Source organism: Oreochromis niloticus, linkage group LG15 (assembly GCF_001858045.2).
Source record: "Oreochromis niloticus isolate F11D_XX linkage group LG15, O_niloticus_UMD_NMBU, whole genome shotgun sequence".
Classification (NCBI taxonomy): domain Eukaryota; kingdom Metazoa; phylum Chordata; class Actinopteri; order Cichliformes; family Cichlidae; genus Oreochromis; species Oreochromis niloticus.
This window is the reverse complement of record NC_031980.2, coordinates 2,640,174-2,660,637: the sequence shown is the minus strand read 5'-3', so window position 1 is coordinate 2,660,637 and position 20,464 is coordinate 2,640,174. Positions and strand designations below refer to the sequence as shown.

The 20,464-nt window shown below is 42.6% G+C and overlaps 1 protein-coding gene and 1 long non-coding RNA gene across 2 annotated transcripts in view; both read left to right on the top strand.

Annotated features, from left to right (window-relative positions):
• Positions 1-341: 341 nt before the first annotated feature.
• The window catches only part of nrxn3b (neurexin 3b), a 307,342-nt gene continuing 287,219 nt past the window's right edge, over positions 342-20,464 (top strand). Inside the window, 5 exon segments of the mRNA XM_025898582.1 lie at positions 342-638; positions 4,738-5,847; positions 10,948-10,965; positions 11,360-11,386; positions 13,324-13,335. Coding sequence (XP_025754367.1) covers positions 5,151-5,847; positions 10,948-10,965; positions 11,360-11,386; positions 13,324-13,335 — 754 coding nt within the window. The 5' untranslated portion in view covers positions 342-638; positions 4,738-5,150.
• Positions 13,344-16,951, top strand: LOC109197782 (uncharacterized). The gene is made up of 2 exons (XR_002058855.2): positions 13,344-14,220; positions 15,411-16,951. It is a non-coding gene; the product is annotated as an uncharacterized LOC109197782 (long non-coding RNA).

Genomic DNA, 20,464 nt, shown 5'->3' with positions numbered 1-20,464 from the left:
GTGATCTCTTTTGCCTGGGTTTGAAAAACTGCACAGAAAGAAACCAAACATTCTGCCCGGAACAGCCGCCAGGAACATTTAGAATTGTGTGTATTAAACATATATATATAAATATTTTACATATTAGGTGGGCACGCCATGCACTACTTTTGCAGTACGTCATTTGCTTCTCGTAATGTCTCTTAAGCGCGCAAGCAGCCTGTATTACATAAAAGCCTAGCTTAAAAATAAGGAATAAATAATTTTCCTTATTGGTAATTTGTCCCGGGGGGCTGTTGTCTCTGCAAATGGAGTAACCCCCCCACCCACTGTGCTGATTACTCTGAAGAAGGCGGGTCAGCTCGTCAGTGTGGGAGAAATCCAGGGGCCCATCAACAGTAGCGCTGAGTGAAGCAGAGCTGAGAGATGCGCGTTCACTGAGCCGGAGGAAGGAGCACGGCTGCCTTTTCCTCCACCGCGCCTCACTACACTATACTATAATAACCGCCTCATCACCACCATCAGCATCCCACCGCCCCCGGCACACTCTGGTCAAGAAAGGATCCGGTTTGTGGATGGAATTTTGCTCTGGATTACTATAATTTGCGGTATTTACGCACGGGGCTTTTGTCCGTCCGGAGTCTCTGCGTGAAAAAAAGGTAGGAGCAGATTAAAACTGCTTTAGTCCTGTTTGATTTTTATTTTAAATATATTATATTCTTTCCCTCCCCACGACCATCTTAATACGTCATTTGTTTCTGTGAGGATGTTTAAGTTGCGGGATTCTGAAGTTTTTCTGAAAATATTCTGCAAATTTGATGTGACTTTGAGCTGAGATGAGGATTTAGGCGCAGTGGGATGGCTTGGATCGTTAGAATTTTGAAAAGCCCTCACCCGCAGTTTAACACAAAAGCAGTGGGTAGGTTTGTGACGTGAGGGAGATAACGTGGACTTATTAGAGTTGATTTTTTTGTTCCTTTGTAGAGATGGAAAGTTTTAGCTCACCGAATCGCGTCTCTCGGTCGGAGAGAACAGCGAAGTAGGAAACTACCCCGAAGTATTCCCGTTTTCTCGTCAACTTCACCCACGAGTCCTGTTCAAATTTCGCTTCGTAATTTCCAAAAGCAAAGGTTCGTAAGCCCTTGAGCCACAGTCAGACTGCCACCGTGCGAGAAGCAGAGGGAAAGCTTGAGCGCTGCTGGGGGGGAGACATGTAGCCCGCTGTTTTATTCATCCGTGCGGGCATGCGGGTTGGATTTCTGGCAGGTTTTAAATGTTTTCCTATCATCTGAAGGTTTAAAATATTCCATTAAGGGATGAAATTACTCATGTGATCGATAGCATCATTTTCTGTTGCACTTACATTGTGAAAGCTCGGCCGTGCGGAATTGAAATGTCCACCGGGGCTTTCAGCAGAGACTACAGCATCCCTCTAATTTAATATTTCTGCGAGAACTTGTGTCTCTGAGCTGACTGCAGAGTTACGCTGATCCCGAGCCTGTTCCTTATTTGCTCCAAATATTGCTAGTCTTTTATAAAAGTCTGTTTACTGAAGCCCACGTTGGATTTCGTGATGCATTTAGGGGCCATTTGCTCATCTAAACTCTAAATACTGGGGTTTTTTTCTTTTTCTTAACTGCAACATCTGGAGCCCTGCACAGATGTTCAGCGGGAGCGGAAAGAATCATAATGTGTCCGTTCCTGCTGGTGCCAGATTGAAGTTTATGCTCTCAAGTTTTGCACTGAAGCTTTAAATGACTTCAGTTTATTCCCGATTCACCCTAAAATTCCCCTTCTGTTCCGTGCGCCCCACTACCTCTTACCAGCACTGGACTTGGCAGGTCCGGACACGCTTCTAATGCAGCATACCCTCGTCTGCTGTGACTGCTGTCGGATTAAATCGCTCCTCCGGGCTGCAGCTTATGATGGACAGGGAGCACAGCAGGGGGCTGAGGGGGTCTCCAGTGCGTGATAGGGGTTCGGCTACATTACAAAACATGTCTATAAATCTGCTGCACCGAAGCCGGACCTGTCAATGTATCATTTATGGGCAGTCAGTGACGGTATCCCATACAGGTCATCTCATATCCTGCACTATTTAATAATTCAATGTGTATATCCCGGAAAATATGTGCTTATTCTAGCAGGTGTTGCAGAGCAAGGTAGCTATTTTAGAAATTATGCGACTTCCTATTTGTTTAAAAGGAGGCAGAAAAAAAAACAGGTTTGGGTTTATGCTAGTTAAAGTGTACTTAATTAAGAAGCCCAAAACAGCTTGTTAATTTTTCCTTTTTCGCCCTGTGGAGTGAGGACTGCTGGGTGCTCTCAGGCATGCTGTTAGCTGAAGGGCATCTTTCATAACAAGCCTGTGAGGAAAAGTGTCAGTAACATATCTGGGTAAAACTCAACTTGGCACTATGTTAGCTTCATTTAGCTTAGCTTTGAGGTGGAAAGATTTGAATTTTAAGCAGGGCTTGTAGTCAGTCGAATTCCAAGTAGTTAATGTCATGGTGGGCAAATGTTGTTTTTAAAGTCAAAATCAATTAAAGGTGAAAAAAAAACCCCTATTGTAAACAGCTGTGTTTAACACAATGATATCTCCATAACTGCTTGAAAGAGAATATGTTAGCGTTGTTAGCATTCAGTGTCAAAACCATGGTTTGCAGGCTATAGGACACCCGATATCTCAGTTAGGCAACACACACACACACACACACACAGACACACACACACACACACACACACACACACACACACACATACAATAACTCATGTTAATTGAATAGAGTCCAGGGCCAATTTTTTTATACCAGGCAGGCATCTCAGATTTCATGGGCATATTGAGCCTTGCTTAGTCAAGGGACACAGCACATAACACTCTGTTATAGTTGGTGGCTTGGGTTGACGCAGTAGTGTTCAGGGTGATTTCACCACACAGAACCTTTTAACCTCTCCGCTGTCTCACAAAGGCACTTTTAAGACAAAGACAGTCGTCCAGCCAGGCAACCCAGCGTTGTCAGAGAGACACAGTCAGGTACACTTCTGCACAGGGACACACATGCGTGTGTACACGGTGCATTAGCATAGGTATCAGTTTCTAGAATTCAATAGCTTGCCTGCTGCAGCAAGATTAACTATTCAGGGCAGGTGGTTAAAGGGCCTATTGTGTTGCATGGGTCTGTGCTACTGTCATGATTGGACAATGCGTTTGTCTGGTGGGCAGCCCACTACCAAAACAATTGCAAGGGCAAAGGGCTGGAAGAGTACACACACGTATAAGGTTTCACCATGTGAATCATTCCTGGCTCTGCAGAGCAAAATCAAACAGAACTAGATGAGTACAGGTGCAGCATGCAAAGGCCAGTGAACTAGTTAATATTCAACACCGCTGTCATCTGGGTTTGGGTGATGTGAACAAGTTAAAAACGTATTCATTGAAGGAAATTTAGAAAAAGAATGCTAGTGGTGGGATTTGAAAATGAAGTAGCACCATCGTAACATCTTTCTGAATAGCTGTTTATGATTGCAATCCCCCAAAGATACGCAAATGAGGAAAGGAGAGTGGCGGTGGATAATTAGTCATATTTATCAGAATCCCAGCAGGCCCTTACAGACAGCAGGCTAACGTCTGAGGCTAAACACATGCTCCGGCTCACCTCGATGGATTTCCTCTCATCGTGGAATCAGCCAGGCAACCCAGCCCAGTAGATGGATTTTCTTTATTTGTGTATTTTTCACAAAGCCGCTTTGTTGTCCTCCGACTATTTGGGAATTCATCTCTCAAACGAAGGCTTTACAACTATGAATGATTATTTGAGTGGACCTTCAAATAAAATGAGTAATTGGCAGAAATAGAAAAGTGCATAAAATGGTTGTAAACCTTTAATGGGCGTTCAGTGGATATTTAGTGCTATTTAATGGCCACCTAGAGAGTCAAATCTGCATTGAATTGTGCTCTCAGTATCCCTTCTAATTCATCTGAACTCATAGGCACAATTTGCCTAATTGCTGCTTTCCCTATTCCACCTCCTCTGAGTGCTGTTTTACATCTGAACTAGCTTTATAACTCTAGTTTAAGTTAGCATATTGTAGCAACACTAGAGAAAATCCCTACAGTTAAGCCAAAAGCTCACAGACAGTGTTAGTTTGACAAATGATCGTTTTGTTGCCAAAGTACTACATTGTGTTGGCTAACTAGATATAGAATATTACAGGGTCTGTCAAATGTTTACAGGCTGGGGATCTCTTACAGAGGGGATCATTTTCCAAGGACACCCCACCCCTCGTTATCCTAGCATTGATTTAGCTGATCAGGGATTAGGGACGTGGATTGTTTGAAATATTTCCTACCTAGCTAACTGGCTAATAAACCAAAGTACACTACAACAGGAATGGTTGATTGTAGCCTGAGAGGAGTGAGTTGTTTCATGACAGATTGCCATGATGTGTCACAATCATATTAATTTCTATGGGCCCTAAGAGGAGGATGGAGTGGACACAACATGCTTGGCATGAATGGGTCTCATTTGTACAGACTTAATTGATACAACATTTTATAACCTTTCACATGAATCTCTGGACTCCTCTTTGAAAACAACAGGAAAACAATACCTTTTTCGTCTTATGAGTTTATTTGTTTCATTGGGTCACATATTTTACTTGTGTCACGCAACCCTTTGCAGGTGGTTGCTTTGTTTTGCTAGAATAGAGATTCGTCTTAAAGAAATGCATTCACTGCTGTCTGTTCTTTCCCTGCAGTTTAAACCATGGGGCGTGGAACCGGACCAACGATGACCGTTCTGTGCTTCAACCCAGGAAACCGCCTTAAAGAAAAATCACAAGACACAGCTCTGAATCACTGACAAAACACGCTACGGCTCACCTTTACCATAGCGATTTTACGCGTTTATGTGGAAATTGAATTTTTTTTCCTTTCCTTTTTCGCACAACTCTCCATAGATTTGGCAGTTGAGATAAGATCCTTTATCTGCGTTAGATCTGCCTCTCAGATAAAAAAGGATATTGCGCTGTCTGCCTGACTAAGATTATCTATGTGGAATATAACATTCAGCAGAAAAAGCCCGGAACTAAACCATAATCAGATGTTCATATCACTTTGAGGATCTGTCCCCAGTTCTCACCCTCTTCTGAGCTCCCTGTTATTCTCTACCATGAATCCAAACAGCCTACCTGGATGTTTCCTTATGCTGCTAAGTACCATGCTGGGCCTAAGCACAGGCCTGGAGTTTACAGGCTCTGAAGGTCAGTGGGCTCGCTACCTGCGCTGGGATGCCAGCACCAGAAGCGACCTGACGTTTCAGTTCAAGACTTCAGAACCAGAGGGCCTGATGCTCTACTTTGATGATGGTGGATATTGTGACTTTCTGCTTCTCGCTGTATCTGAGGGTAAGCTGCAGCTTCGCGTCAGTATTGACTGTGCCGAGACCACCATCACCTCAGATAAAATGGTTAACGACAGCCGCTGGCACTTTGCAGCAGTCAACAGGCACAATTTGCGGACTGGCTTGGCCTTGGATGGCCAAACCAAGACGGAAGAGGTGCGGCCTCAGCGGCAGTTCATGAATATTGTCAGTGACCTCTTTCTTGGAGGCCTCCCAGGGGACATCCGCACATCTGCCATCACCCTGCCCTCCGTCCGCGAGCTAGCTCCATTCAAAGGAATTATCACAGACTTCAGTTATGGGAGTAAGCTGCCCACGCTTATCAATAGTCAGAAAGTCCGCTTGGAGATGATGGGCCTGTGCACAGAGAACCCCTGTGAGAATGGTGGGATCTGCTCACTGGCAGATGGAGAACCCTACTGTGACTGCTCCAGAACTGGATATGTAGGTCGATACTGCACTGAAGGTAAGCGGGCTGGCTCCAGAGCTTTTCTGTGTCAAGCTCGGTTGCTGGTTAAATTTTTGAAATAAAAATTCAATGGGATTCCTTACAAATGCAGACCTCAACTAGCATCACATCTGCTGTCTGCTTCCAGGTATATCGAAAAAAAAAGATTATATGATTACCCTTCATATTTCCTTTTTTGTTTTTTTACATATGTTGCATCATTAGAATCATCTCATACCATGTGGCTTTAAGCAACGCAATAAATCTCAATACAAGCCCCTGAAAATTAGATTCAATTTCCATAACTGTGTTGCTATTCCCGCTGCACCTAATGCGATTTGTGCCACACCAAACTTCATTTATGAAATGCCTCGAAAAATGTGCATTGATTGCACAACAGTGTAATTTATATAAAGCAGGAGCATCTATACTCTGGCGTGTTTGAGAGGTTTAATGCAATTCATGCAGGACACCCAATGAAAATACTGTGGGTTTTGTTACTCTTACAGCTTCTTTTAGAACGTCTTCGTATTTCACGTGGGAGTTAAATTGGAGATGATGTTCTCAGCATTTCCTCTCCCTTCACAGTTATTACTTTTGATCAGGCAGTGGTGGATATGGTATTAGCTGATATGACTAAAATTACAATACTGAGTTTTCTTTTTTTTCCCCTATTAAATGTATTCAGATTTTGCAAGGTGCTGCGGGACCTGAAGGTACACACAAAGTTTGGTTGAGAAATAACTTCATGTGTTTTTCTTCTGCTTCTGTGCCAAGGCCATCGCTTCATTTGGAGAGTGTAATGAGATCCAGCTCTTTGAGGATATTCCACCCTATTCTATCATCTTCACACCCTAAAAGCTTTAGTTATTAAAAAAAAGTTGTTTTTTTCCGACTGATACCTACGTGGTCCGACAAAACTTGCCAGGAAATATATAAAAAAAATAATTTCACTATACACCAAGCTTGCTGCTGCTGCTATTTCATGTTAAAATCTCTCATTGTTCAGAACACACCGCTGCTTTACAGCCTTGAGATCAGTGCTAGCTGATGCCAAAAATAAGTTGCTCTTTCTTTTGCTATTCCATTCACCACAACACAAAATTTTCTTTTTTTTCATATTCAAGAAGGGTAACCTTTTAAATACACAGTTTCACTTACTCGCTTAACTATTTGTTTATGTGTATGGATTGCAGGAGATCCCTTTGTGTGAACAGACCCATGTCAAATTTCCTCCCCTGCTGACCCACTTCCTGCCTGTCTAAATCAAACTGACATGGCTGAGGGATGACTCCACTTTGCCCAAAATCAGAGGAATGCTCACTGAACGCTAGAGCGCTAATGACAGTCTATTTTAAACTGTATTTAATACAATTAAAATGTTTGTTTTTTTAAATGTCATCACTGTAGCGTGCCTTTAAAATGTGATTTTTTTTTTTTTTGCTGTCTTTTGTTTCCTAATACGCACCAAAATTTGCTGCTTAAATGAAGCTGTTCGGACGTCAGATCCCGAGTGCTAGCCTGTGGCATTGTTGAGGACAGCACGCGATGTGCTGGTTGCAGAGCAGTCGAGCGAACGGACTGGACTTGACCTCTTTTCGCTTCATCCCATTTGCTCGCTGCCTGTGTCGAGCAGTCGATAGAGGAGGAGCATGAGGTCTGTTGGTCTGAGGGCTGACGGTGGAACTGTGACATCTTTGTGTTAGAAAGGCCGAGGTTTTAAGACGACTCAGCCGGGCGGTGGTCATATCTTAGCTGCAGGGCAGAACGAGTCCCATGTGTGAGTTTACCACTGGCCTGTTGTACCCTAATTTGTCACAGGAAATCAGCTGTTGGACAACAAACCACCTCATGCTTACTTCCTTCTTCGTCTGTCTATCCTTCTATTCAGTCATCTGTTCTTCATCTTCCTCCGATTTCAGGCTATAAAAAAAAGGGAGCTAGGGGAGGGTAGTCAAGTTAATTCCCCAGCTGAACTGACTGCTGCTCTTTTCTGCTCTCCCATTAACTGATGTGGCTGATTGTTGATTATGCCACAGAGACTGGGAACCATAATTAGGAGGATAATGAGAACAGAGATGGCTAATTTGCCTGGAAAATGCCTGCGCAAACACCGCCGTCAATTCAAACTGTCTGTCGGCAAACTCATGAAGAGTTCTTTTACTGTTATGGCCACATGTCCACAAGTGGGCAAAGTACTTGTTGTTCATGCAGCGCTTGAGTACAGAATGTTTTCAGGGGATGTTCGCACACCTGTCCCGTCAGTATACTGTGATCACGCCGTACATTAATGAGCAATGAAATTAGCAATTTGTCAAATGTGTGAATATGTATATGTTACATTCTCGGATGCAGGAGTCCGGATGCATTTGCATTCACAGGCATGCATGTGAATGCACGCGGATGCAGGCGAGGCCCTGGAGCTGCTCGTTAAAACGGGCAGATGGCTGACTGGCTGAGTGGACTGGGCCTTGGAAGAGTTTTCCCAGCCGTGTTTTTAATGGTAGCCTGCTAGCCGACTGGCCTGGAAGGGAAAATACAAGGAGTGGGCAGAATTCACATGTGTGATGAGAAACGAGAAAATGGGAAAAGTGGGATAAAGCTGCTGTTTGCCACTTCACTGAAAAACATCCTTCTTGATCCCACACTTGTATACCCCCGCCCACCCCCCGCCGTTGTCTCTTCTGTCATGAATTAGTGGGGGTCAACCTTCTGCTAAGGCATCATCATTTCACAGCAGTGATAATTATGAGATGGTTCCGTTCTCTGAGCGCCTGCAAGCCCTTCCAAAAAAACCACCCAGCTCAGCTCGCAGCTTTGCGCCATAAACAGTTGGCCATAAAACACATGCTCGGTCTCGCCTCCCGTGTGGATCAGGATGTATCAGTGTGGCTAACTGCGTCATGGCGCATGGAGCGAAATTAGACGGCACTCGCTCTCTGCATGCGTCGACTTTGGTGTGCAGATCTGTAGCTGTAGCTTTGGTGCTTGACCTTGTCATTGATCATTCTTAAACTGCTTCTTTAAGCACAGTCATCTTTATTATTCTCCTGCTATTCCTTGTGCAAACATCACTGTCTTTAATAGAAATGATTTGGATGTGAAATCTCTTTCAGTTCAGCGATGGTGACATTATGAAATCTCTTGAATGTCTTGTGGTTTTTCTGGTTACATAAAGGTATGCAGAAGGTCAAGGTTGTTAAGAGCTGCACAGGATTGTTAAATGAATATGTAAAAATGATCATCCATTTCCTCTTTCAGGATTCCACATCCTGCATTTGTAATGAGCAGTTTAAGGACCTCCTTTTTGCTTAAACAAATATGCAGGGACTTGGTGGAAGGTTAGTAATTGAAGGCTAGGGCAAGCAAACTGTTAAGTAAGTGCTGAAATGGTGCCTTCGGGCTTAGCTTTGGGGATTAATAAACAGACATGGAAAAAATGACAGTTACAATAATCTTACTATAAAAAGTAGGTCAGCGAGAAAAAAATGGTGCAGGGACTTGCCTGATTCCAGTGCATGGGGCATTTGTGTCTAGTGCCCATGCTGAAAATTATGCTTGGATTTGAGTGGTGAAGCTGCTGGTAAAATAGAGCCGGGGATTACGCTCGGACCACATGTCCTCCACAGCACATTGGCTTGTTCTGAGCACCGTCGCGACAAGAGAAAAGGTTTTATCTACACGGAAACTGAGCATTTAACACACACGCACCCACGATATCCGGGCACAAGCATTTGCACAGTCAGGAGAAAAAATATGTGTACCTGCTGATTCAGGCACATAAATTCAAGCATTAAGCCCCCCCAGATCATCTCCTGAGAACTGGAACAGTGCTGCCGTCCATCAGCTGGCTTCTACCCTCCTTTCCCACACTTTTACCCGTCGCCCTTCCCTTTCCTCTTCCAATGTCATTTTTCTCGTGTGGGAGGAGAGGCAGCATCCATTTTAGACTCCCTAAAGGAGACAGGAGGAAATCTTCACCTCGTCTTCACCATCCCATGCTGCAGAATTTGTCTCCCTGCCCCTCCTCTCAAATGATATATCTGTCGTGGGTTGAGTTTGTTAAATTTAACATTAAACAAGGACTTAAAGCTGTCAGGGAGGCGGGTGGGAAAAAAATGAAACACGGAAATCCCTGGATGTATCTAGTAGTGGGAAACAGGCCACTCCTCTTTGTAGACTGGGCAGAGATCAAGGCGCATTGCTAAGTCACATTAATATCTGATATCACGCGTTAGAGCCGATATTTAAAATGTCTGATGTAGTCTGTCTTAATTAAGATGTGTTTAATTTTCCTCTCATCAGTTCTTGATGCTCCTCGGGGGGCACCGATTACAAGTGCGAGTATTCCTCTTAGGATGCGAGCTTCAGGTTTGTGACTACAGAAGAATAATAAATATATAACAGACTCGACTGATGTTGAATCCACTCAGTCATCTGTAATGTTGCCTAAATCACACTGGCATGTCTGATACCCACAAGGTGTCACTGACGGGTGAGCTCTCGGTGAGGATGTTTGCCGCGAGCGATGAAGCTTAACATGCGGCTTTTTTTCTTCTTTTTTTGTAATGTTGCCGTGCTCCACTATCAGCTACACCGGGACTCCCACTGTGAGCATTCTTCGGAGAAACCACAAGGGGCGTGTTGATTTTGGGTGAGCGATAAGTTGAAGAAGGAGGTGGAGGTGGAGGAGAAAGTCATGGGTCTGAGAACAAGCAATCCTGCAATCCATAAAACTCACACCATAAATCCTCTGCAGCGTGGATTTATGCATCATTTTACGTGTTCAAGGTACTCTGTGTGATGCAGAATATTATGCTACAATGACAATATTCGAAATGTGGAAGAGTTGTTTGCACAAATGTCGATCTGGATCCCGAGGGGGCGGGACAGATTCAGTTTTATGCCTTTTTCTATCCACAGGTGTTCACACTGAAATAGTTCACAATCAGACATGTCAAGAGGGCGCCTCTTTGCTCCTTACATGATCGCAAGTGTGTTAGGGGCTTGGTTTTTTTGCATGTTTAGATGCAACATGCAAAAGTGGCTGTAGAGTGTTGCTAATGCGATGCTTCTCTTTGCTCTCTCTCTCTCCCTCTTTTCCTGACGTTTCCACAGCAGTCCTGAGAAAACCAGGTGAGTCTTGAGGCAAATGAAGTTACGGCTTCAGTTTAACTGCAGCAGCCATTCACGTCCCATCCAGCTATAAGTTATTTATGCATTCACCTTTAAAACGCGTGCAAATTTTTTACCACAAGTTCTGTTTTAACTCTTAGATTTGACCTTTATTCAGTAAACACCCTCCACAGTTACTTTATATTCACGCAGACTGTTCCTCGTATAAGTCATTTGTCTGTTTCAGTGGAAAGCTTTCGAATGCACTTGGGGAAGCTTTGCCTTTAGTGTGATAGCCATTCTTTGCCATTATGCAAAGCATGCACAGTGACAATACAACTGTAGTATTGGCGTGTTGTGTTTTTTCTCAATTTTTCCTCTCTGTTCTCCTATCTGTTTGATTTTTCTCTTCAAGGCCTCGCACACCTGAAGGCAGAGCAAGGTACTCTTTCCTCTTTCTTTGTAGATATCTCTGTTATTTATTTGTTTTTTAGCTCACTAACCCCTGTGTTGGTTGTGAGCTGTAAATTTACAGTGTGCGCCTGCACTACCTGTCCGTTTGCATTTGCGTGTTGCTGTGCAGCTACTGCAGAGAGGTGGGGTGGGGGTGGGGGATGACTGTGTGTGTGTGTGTGTGTGTGTGTTTGGCGCAGAGGGGTGCACGACAGCATGGCATGTCCCACATCTCACCTTTGTCTCTCTCTCGCTGCGCTCGTGTGTGTCCTCAGCCTCGTTTCATCCAGGTCTCTGTGTATTACATAATTGTGTACTACTCTCACTTCCACAGCAAACAAGCAGTGACACGGTCCACTGTGTGGGAGCGGGGATGGGGTGAAAAAAAACAGGGAAGCTTGGGGGTGGGGTTGGGGGCGGAAAAGGAAATCACTGGAATTTGGGGAGACAGCTCAGAGGAGAAAAAAGCTTATCTGGGATAGAGAGGGGGAAAGGGAACAATAAGGATCAAAAAGTGTCAAGGTAAGGTGCATGTAGGAGAAATAGTAGCAGGGTTTGCATTCATATTTGATGAATCTGCAGCAACACAATTTACACTCTACATCCACTGCCAGTGTAAGATAATATTGAAGTCTGGGTGGTGGTTGGGTGAAGACAGCAGAGCCCATTTCTGAAGGCTGCTACAAGTGGCACATTCATGGAATGTGAATTACTATTACTATGATTAAAATGGACGGAGCCGCTTCCTTTCTGTCGGATCAAATTCAGTAAAGCTGCATTTGAGAATTTATTTTTTGGAATAAGCTTAAAAATATCAGCGTTCGCAGGCTCTTAGTTACTCTGCAATTTAGATTTTTTTTTCATAGCTTGCTGGCTTGTTGAAAGGGAGTCTGAGACTTATTGTATTTCAAAATCAAATTCAATTTAGCTCTCCAGGAGTCCAAGGTTATTAATTTTGGCATAAAGTAACTGTGACTTTTCTCTAATTGTGCCCAAGTGTTTTCAGCGTTCACTTACCTAAACTTACCAAACTATAACTGTGTGCCGATATTACAGAGAAAGGATGTTCGTTCTTGTTCTTGGAAACAACATTTGGCCATGGCTTTCAGTCATATCACGATTTCTATCTTCACCGGGTGGAGTTTGCTCAGCTATCATGAGCAAACTATGGTTTATTTACAGTACTGTGCAAAAGTCTTGAGCCACCCATCATTTTTTAAATATTTTGCTTCCAAGGAGCCAAACTTGTCATTTTTTAAAATCGTCTTGAGCAATAGTTCTCCGGGTCTTTCTTTGGACAATAGCTGCTGTTTCACTCAGTTTCAGTCCAGTCCTTGTACCTGAGCATTTTCACAGCAATGTGTTTTGTTTGTTAATCCACTTAACAAATCTATGGACCTGAATGAATCATTCAAACATAAAAGCACCTAACTCAGTGCACGGATCTGTGTTGTGTCTACACACAATGAATAACTTAGCAAACAACCCATTTTTAACTCTATTAGCAGCAGTTGAGGAAAAAGGTAGTTATCCCAAATAGTGACTTAGAACAATATCAAGAAATGACTTTTGCACAGTTCTGTATATATACTTCAGCCAAAACTATCCATGACAAATAGCCAGCAAAAACCTTAGCCTTAGACCTCAACTCTATTAAAACAACATGCAACAGCATAACCAAAATGAAAACTGGAAAAAGAATTGTTGAGATTTTGAAGTGTCAGTTGTGTGCTGCCTGTGTGCGCTTCTCCCATTACTGCACAATTTGCATGATTGTCGACATGTTGCATGCAAGTGTCACAGGCTTTATGTAGACTAACAATAGCTTAAACCTACTTTTTGTTGTCTTTTTCTGGTGCTTTGCCTTGGATGACACTCTTCCTTCTTTTATCTCTACGGATCCTTTCTCCTCTCCAAAAACTCTAGGTAGAAGCAAAGGTACAGCAAATCCTTTTTTCCCTACTTTTCTTTCATCTGAGCTGCGAGAGCTCTCTCTGTGTGTTTACATTTATGGGCTGAATTTTCACTGCCTCTTACTTTTAATTCACTTCGAGTGATTATTTAACATATTTCTTTGCTCATCCGTGTGATTATGGGAGAGTGCCAGGAAAGTCACAGGACCTGATGCTTTTCAGCTAACGAACGCCCACAGTTATCGTTGCATGAACGATGAACGAGTGAGTGGAGAGGTGAGAGAGGGTGGAAAGAAACACAGTGTCAGTACCACAGACTAAATGAGTCTCTCTTAATTATCACCGTTAAATATACATGATGAGAAAAATGGATTATTCATTGTCTTAGCAAGCAGTAAATATTAATAATAGCCTGTCTGTGTGAGGATGCATGTGTTATGACAGTTCTGTGTCTCGCAAAAAAAAGAGTAATTGGTGTATTTGACCTAACATTTAACTTCATTTAAATGAGGCCATAGAAGCAACCTCTGTGTAGTGCAGACAATATTCTCATTATACATTGATCAAAGCCATGTGGCCCATTTTTGTTAGTTGTGCGTTTTTACGGGATATCCTGCCACGTTTGTGTCTCAGCGTCATCTTGATTGATATCAGTTTGAAAGAAAATAGCATATTTTCTTATTTAAAGTAGCTAGCATGAGATGTAGTCATGTGCACAAGTGTCCCATGTTCACGACAGTGGATTGGTTTGATTGATTGTGAGCCCGCCCTCTTAGCTACTGTTGACACACCCTATCAGTCTTTCTGTTCTTGCATGTTGCATATTGCTGTTTGCTCTACTAACGGGGGGACTTTGACACTTGAAATTTCGAGGTATTTTGTAATCAGTCACTCCTTGCTTTCAGCAGAGGTAAGCAACAGCAGGTTTTCTCATTTTAGCCTGCAGTCATTTAATTTACTGACTGAAATGACTGCAGGCAATTTGATCAGCTTAGCAGATTTGATCAGCACTCCTTGGCTAATTAAGCTAACGGTAGCTCCTTGTAATTAACACGGCTTCCTGTTAAAATTTCATAAAGAGAGTCTTGTAAAAAGGATCTGAAAGAAGAGCTATTTTGCTCATTTGCACCTTCAAATTTTCATTTGTAGCTTTGCATGGTTAACAGTTCAAAAATAATCCTCAATTCTCTTTCACTGGGTTTTTGTGCAGTCCCTCAGTTCATCCTCTGTTTTAGTTCCTCTCCCTCAAACCCTCTGCTCACAGACAGCACTCACAAACAGAGCTGTGTGCCATGTTTAATATGAGCACCCACCCTTTTAACAGTATATGTACGATACTGGTACCCTTTATATATACCCTTGCCTTCATGTATCATATGGCCAGTCTGAGGCTACGCGTTCCTAAAGACAGTAGGCAAAAAGATAGCATGCTACATGAAAAAGGCTTTCTGGATGAAACTCTGAGAAACTTTACACAAACGTCCTCAAATCCATCAGTTCAATCCGTGTCCTAAACTCTGATAGCAGTCAGGATCGGTTTTCACATGGTGGAAAAATGTAGTAAGCAGTTAGACACTCCCCCCCCCCCCCCCCCCCCCCCCACACACACACACACACACACACACACACTCACACACACACACACACACTGTTTTGATACAGAGTTGATAGTTCTGCAACTTCCTGCACATCTTTAAAAAACCCAATTCCAATAAAGTTAGGACACTCTGTAAAATATAAATAAAAAAACAGAAATCCATAGTTTGTTCAACTGAGCTGACAGATGGTGAATTTTTGTTTGTTTGCCTGAGCCAATGCAGAGATTTCCAGGACAAAATCCTCCCTGTTATCTATGAAATGCAGTCTGACTGCCCAAAGATAATAGGCATCTAACATTGATTATCACTATCCACTGCGCACAGAGATTCCTCCAGAATTTCTGAACCTTTTGATTAAATTACAGTGTATGTTCTGTATACAATGATATAGTCAAAGTCATTGCAATTTCACATTGAGGAACATTTTTCTAAGGTTGCTTTATAGTTTTGGATGCAGTTTTTTTCCCCAGATTGTTGAACCTTTGCACATTTTTATGTCAAGGTGTGTGCTGTGGCAGGCAGGATGAAGGACCCAAACGCAGGAGTAAACTCAAAACGCCAGCTTTATTGCTGGAGAAACATTTAATACCAGAAAACTAAACTAGAAACTCAAAACATGAAGTCCAAACTAGAAAATAAAACCGGGAAAGAGAGAACCAGAACATTACCAGAAGCATGGAGGAAACACACAGCACTGCGAGGGGATGGCACAACAACAGAGAGACGAGGAGGAAGCAAAACTGAATGCGCTGACATAGGACAAGGACTATCAAAGTAAAACAGAAAACACAGGACAGACACAGAGACACAGACTTGACACTGAAACATCAGGAGCAGATCGAAAATGGAGCACAAGGACAGGAGAAGAAAACTGCGACATGAGACACGACTGACTGGGGAACATGAAAATAAACATGAAGACAGAACTAAACCTACACTAAACATGGTGGGGCACAGGAACAACACCCCAGAACTAGAAATCACAAAACACTGAACAATTAGAGAGCTAGAAATTACAAAAGACAAAACCATAAGAAAACTACTAAGTCATGGTATATAAAATAATTAAAACATAAACACTGGGTCACCAGACTCAGGACCATGACGTTTTACCTCTGAGAAGCTCTGCTTCTCTAAGATACTCTTTTTATACCACATCACATCATATTACTGATTGTTGCAAATTAACCTAATTAGTTGCTAAATGTTTCTCTGTTTTTTTTAATCTTTCCATCCTTTGTTGCCCCATCTCAACTTTTTTTGAGACATGTTGCTGTTATCAAATTCAAAATGAGCTAATATTTTTTTAAATCAGAATTGATGTTTTTTATGTTCTGTTGTAAGTAAAATATGGATTTATGAGATCTGCAAATCATTGTATTCTGTTTTGCTTACAGTTTACACAGGCTCCCAACTTTTTTATATCTGGGGGAAGACGTCTACTGCCTGCAGTATGTAAATGGTAGTTCTGATTGGGTAGTCATTGTTTTGATGTGACTCTATGTGAGCAGTTCAATATCACCAATTACCCGGGACAGTAATGTATCTGCTGACTTTTTACACAGATGGATTTACAATGAAGCTTCACTGTAATGTGTTTGATTTACCCATCGCCTATCAGACTGACTTTTCCCTGTGTGTGGGCTAAAAATGAATTCCCCTACATTTATATCACTTAAGCAAAATAGGTTGGAATGGCTATGTAGTGAGCAATCCTAAAGCAATTCAGCTGTTAGCTCTGTTGCACAAGAGAAGAAGAAGGAGCCAGATATGATACACGGGACTTTCTATGTAACTCTCTTGGGGATTTTATTTTCCTCCCGCAATCTGAGGACATGTCAGTAAGATGGACTGAGGATTTAAAGTTACTAATAGGTGTAAGTGGGAATATTGTCTCTAGACTTGTGTGACATATGAATCAATATGTAGCCTTTTAATCAAGGAATGCTTAAACATGATACAATATGACTCTAAAACAGAGACAGCAGCCAAGCCAGTGTTCACATTACACTGTGATGAGTAAAATGAGGACATGCCACGGTCCCCGTGTTATTAGATCCATGTCTCTGCAGTAGTGTGTGAGTGTGTGTGTGTGCTGTAAATGGCACAGCGGTCAAAGGGCACCGTAAACAGGAGGCTGGGGAAAACAGACTACACAAAAGACCCGAGTCGACCACAGAAAAAAAAAGGAGGAAAAAAGAAAAATGATAGCTGCAGCCGAAGGGGCCAGGCGAGAGTGTCAGTGTTGCAAGATTATATATTTGTAATGAAAAATGTGGAGCACCTTGTCATCCCTCTACTCAGATCTGGGGCTGATATTGCACGTAACCGTTAAGCCATAGGGAAAGTTTTAGTCTCTTGCAATCCAAGAGAACCCCATTGTTCTTGGCTCAGAGATGCAACTTTTTGATGCATAGCATAAGTTGACATGGCAAACTTTTTTATAAGCTATGGCAGTGGACCAGGACTGTGCTCCAGTTAGTAACATTGCTCTAGTTAGCAAAATGCTGAACTTCAGGCTACAGATATTTTCAGATTTGAGTGCCTCGTTTATCTAATTAATGTAAATGTCTGGTGAAGATTTAATGTCCTTTATTCTTATGAGCAACTTTATTACTGAATTTAACCTATTTTGTCTTTGGGAGATGGAAAATAGGGCAGCATTTATAACAATCCAATTTCAGTCATACTTTTATGTCATTCAGATAAAGAGCTTATGATGACTCAAAGGAGACGCCATAATGTTCATTGTTGGTTTCAATATTTTGAGTTTGGTTATCTGTAGATAGTAACTGTGCTTCAGCTGCCAGACACATCAGCTGTTACATGTATCACATCAACACTTGAGGTGTTAATGTCAATCACAGATTGAATGTGTGCTATGTTTATTAACACGTCGAAGTAACACATTGAAAGAAGGGTTATTTTCTTCTGTGTTACTTTAACACTTAGCTGTACAATGAACAAAATTTATACCCTTAATGGTACAGTAATTATTCCACAGGATCCTATTTTTAACAAAGAACAACCACTCAGTACCTTCAGTTCCCTTTTACATGATGATTTTTTCCCCTATGTCTCATGAGAGATGTGCCTCCATCCAGACATCTGGTGTTCATCTGGTGGTAACAGTATCAATATCAGAGATGAGACTGCAAGGCAGATTGCATGTTTCTCTACCTGGCTTTTCTCTAAGTTTTAAGAATATTAAAGCCTAAATGAATTGTATTCGAATGCAGGCACACAATGAAGAGAGACAGAATATTTTTACAGTTTATAATAAGTGCAATGTAAAGTTGATTCTGTTCACAATTTTCTTGAGCAAAATTTCTAGCCGCAGTCAAGAGGTGGAAGTTGTCTGGTACAGTGACCTCAAGAGCTCATCTCACCTTTATGGGGATGATGTGGTTTTGTTGGTTTCACTGGGCAGTGACTTCCAGCTCGTACTGGGGAAATTGAGTTTGCAGCAGCTGCAGTGAGAATTAGTACTTCAACACTGAGGAATTTTGAAGTGCTTACTTTGAGGCCAGGCACGAGTTCCTGTTCTGGTTGGAGGAGGATCTTGTTCATGATTGAGGGGAGAATGGAGAGATGGATTGGTGTGGGATCAGCAGTGATGTAGACTTTGTACTGGTCTGTTATGGTGAGTTGAGCTGATGGTGAAAACAAAGCTGTCAATTTACTGGTTGATCTACTTTCCTACACACACCACAAGACCGAAAGAAGAAGATCACCGATCCAAGTCACAGACCTGAGCTTCCTCTTAATGTTGGCTGGGCTTCATCCTATATGGACAGGGTAAAGAGCTCAGGCATCTAACCAGGTGCCTCTCAGGAGCTGGTGTTCTAGGCATCTCGCACCAGGAGGAGGCCCTGAGGCAGAGCCAGGACATGCTGCAGAGATTACATCTCTTGGCTGGCTTGGGAATGCCTTGGTGCCCCCCCTGGAAGAGCTGAAGGAGGCAGCTGGGGGTCTGGGCATTTCTGCTTACACTGCTGCCCCTGTGACCCTGGACCTTGGTAAGTGGGAGAAAATGGATGGATAGCAATCCAAAGGTGATAATAATACATCCGACATTACTACAGGCTATTGGATAGAACTGAAATGTGCCAGGTTTTTTTTCTATAATTGCACTCACTGCCAGTACTGTGAACGATCCTAAAAAGGCTACTGGCTTTTTCTGTAATGAAACAGTATGGACAGAGCGCAGGCACAGCTACAGTAGCTTGTCCCCATTGCCAAGTTGTCAGCGGTCCACTTTAGAGAGCAGTTAGAGTCCTTGGAGAGCAGGAGAGTGAGAGAAAGGAGCTCAGCCCAAGTCTAATCCCTCAGCATGAAGGCTTAGGACTGAGAACTTATTCTCCACTTCTGGAGTCACTCTCCCTAATTATCCCCTCAAAGTCCTGCCGCAGAGTTCCAACTGACAAGATTTTTGCTTTCTGCCTCTGCGGCACTCATTCTGTTTCTGCCTCCTCTGTATATACACTCTCTCCCTGCACGTCACTGCTTACTTGATTCCTTCTTTCTCAGTTGGCCTCTCTGCCTTTGTCCCACCCTATTCATCTCTGTCTGCCTCGGTATCCTAGCCTTTCTCACTTTTGCTCTCCTCATCTTCCTCTTAGCTCTCTCTTCTGTTTCTCTACTTCAAAGTCATGTGGGCGTCACGTGTCTCGAATCACAGTCAGGCTTAAGATGGGAGGGCTTACTGCTGCCCACAGATGCTGCCAGACTTCAGTGGCATTTATGAAGAGCTCTGTCCATACGCCTCTTAGCTTTTTGGTTTGGTCACCGGACTCGGACACCAGAGTACTGTAGATGTCGTTCTTTAGTGGTGTCGTCTCTTGTGTCTCAGTAGTTTCAGAAAATACTGTAACTATACCTTCAGCACTCATGTAAGATTTATTTTAAATGTTAAAGGGCAGAAAAAAGTTAGTTTTTTTGCTTCAGAACAAATTTGCAGTGTATGTGTTTTTTTTTTCTTTTGCTGTGTTGTGTTGCATTGCTTGATATGTCAATCCAAGGAATGATTACATTTCTCCTTTTCTGAGTGGTTGATGTGTGTTGATGCTTGAAAATTTGTGAGTGACATATAATGAAACATTGATTCGTGTCAGGATTCTGTGGGTAGGCGAGTTAACACAGTGGGTGCTGGTGTTTTGAGACAAGTCATGAGCTGCCACTGTGTGCTGGACTTATTGAATCATTTGAACATTTTCTTTTTCACTGGCTCCAGCATCAGCTCTCAATTGCTGTCACCTGAGTCAGTGCTGGTTAAGGATGAGGGGCAATAACTCTAGCAGGTTGTGGCTAAGTAAGCCGCTGTGAGCCACAATCTGTGACGCAGGAGTGTAGATCTGAGGGTAATGTCGGCACAACTTAAGTTGTACGTTTGCAAGAAATTTCATGTTGAAATAATAATAGCAGACATGGAACCAATGGGCTAACATGCCCCTGCTCTTATTCATGTGATTCCCAAATCGAGAACTATATGAATTAATTATCCCAGTATAAGTGCTATTAGGGAATGGCATTAAAAATACCCGCTGTTTTCATAAA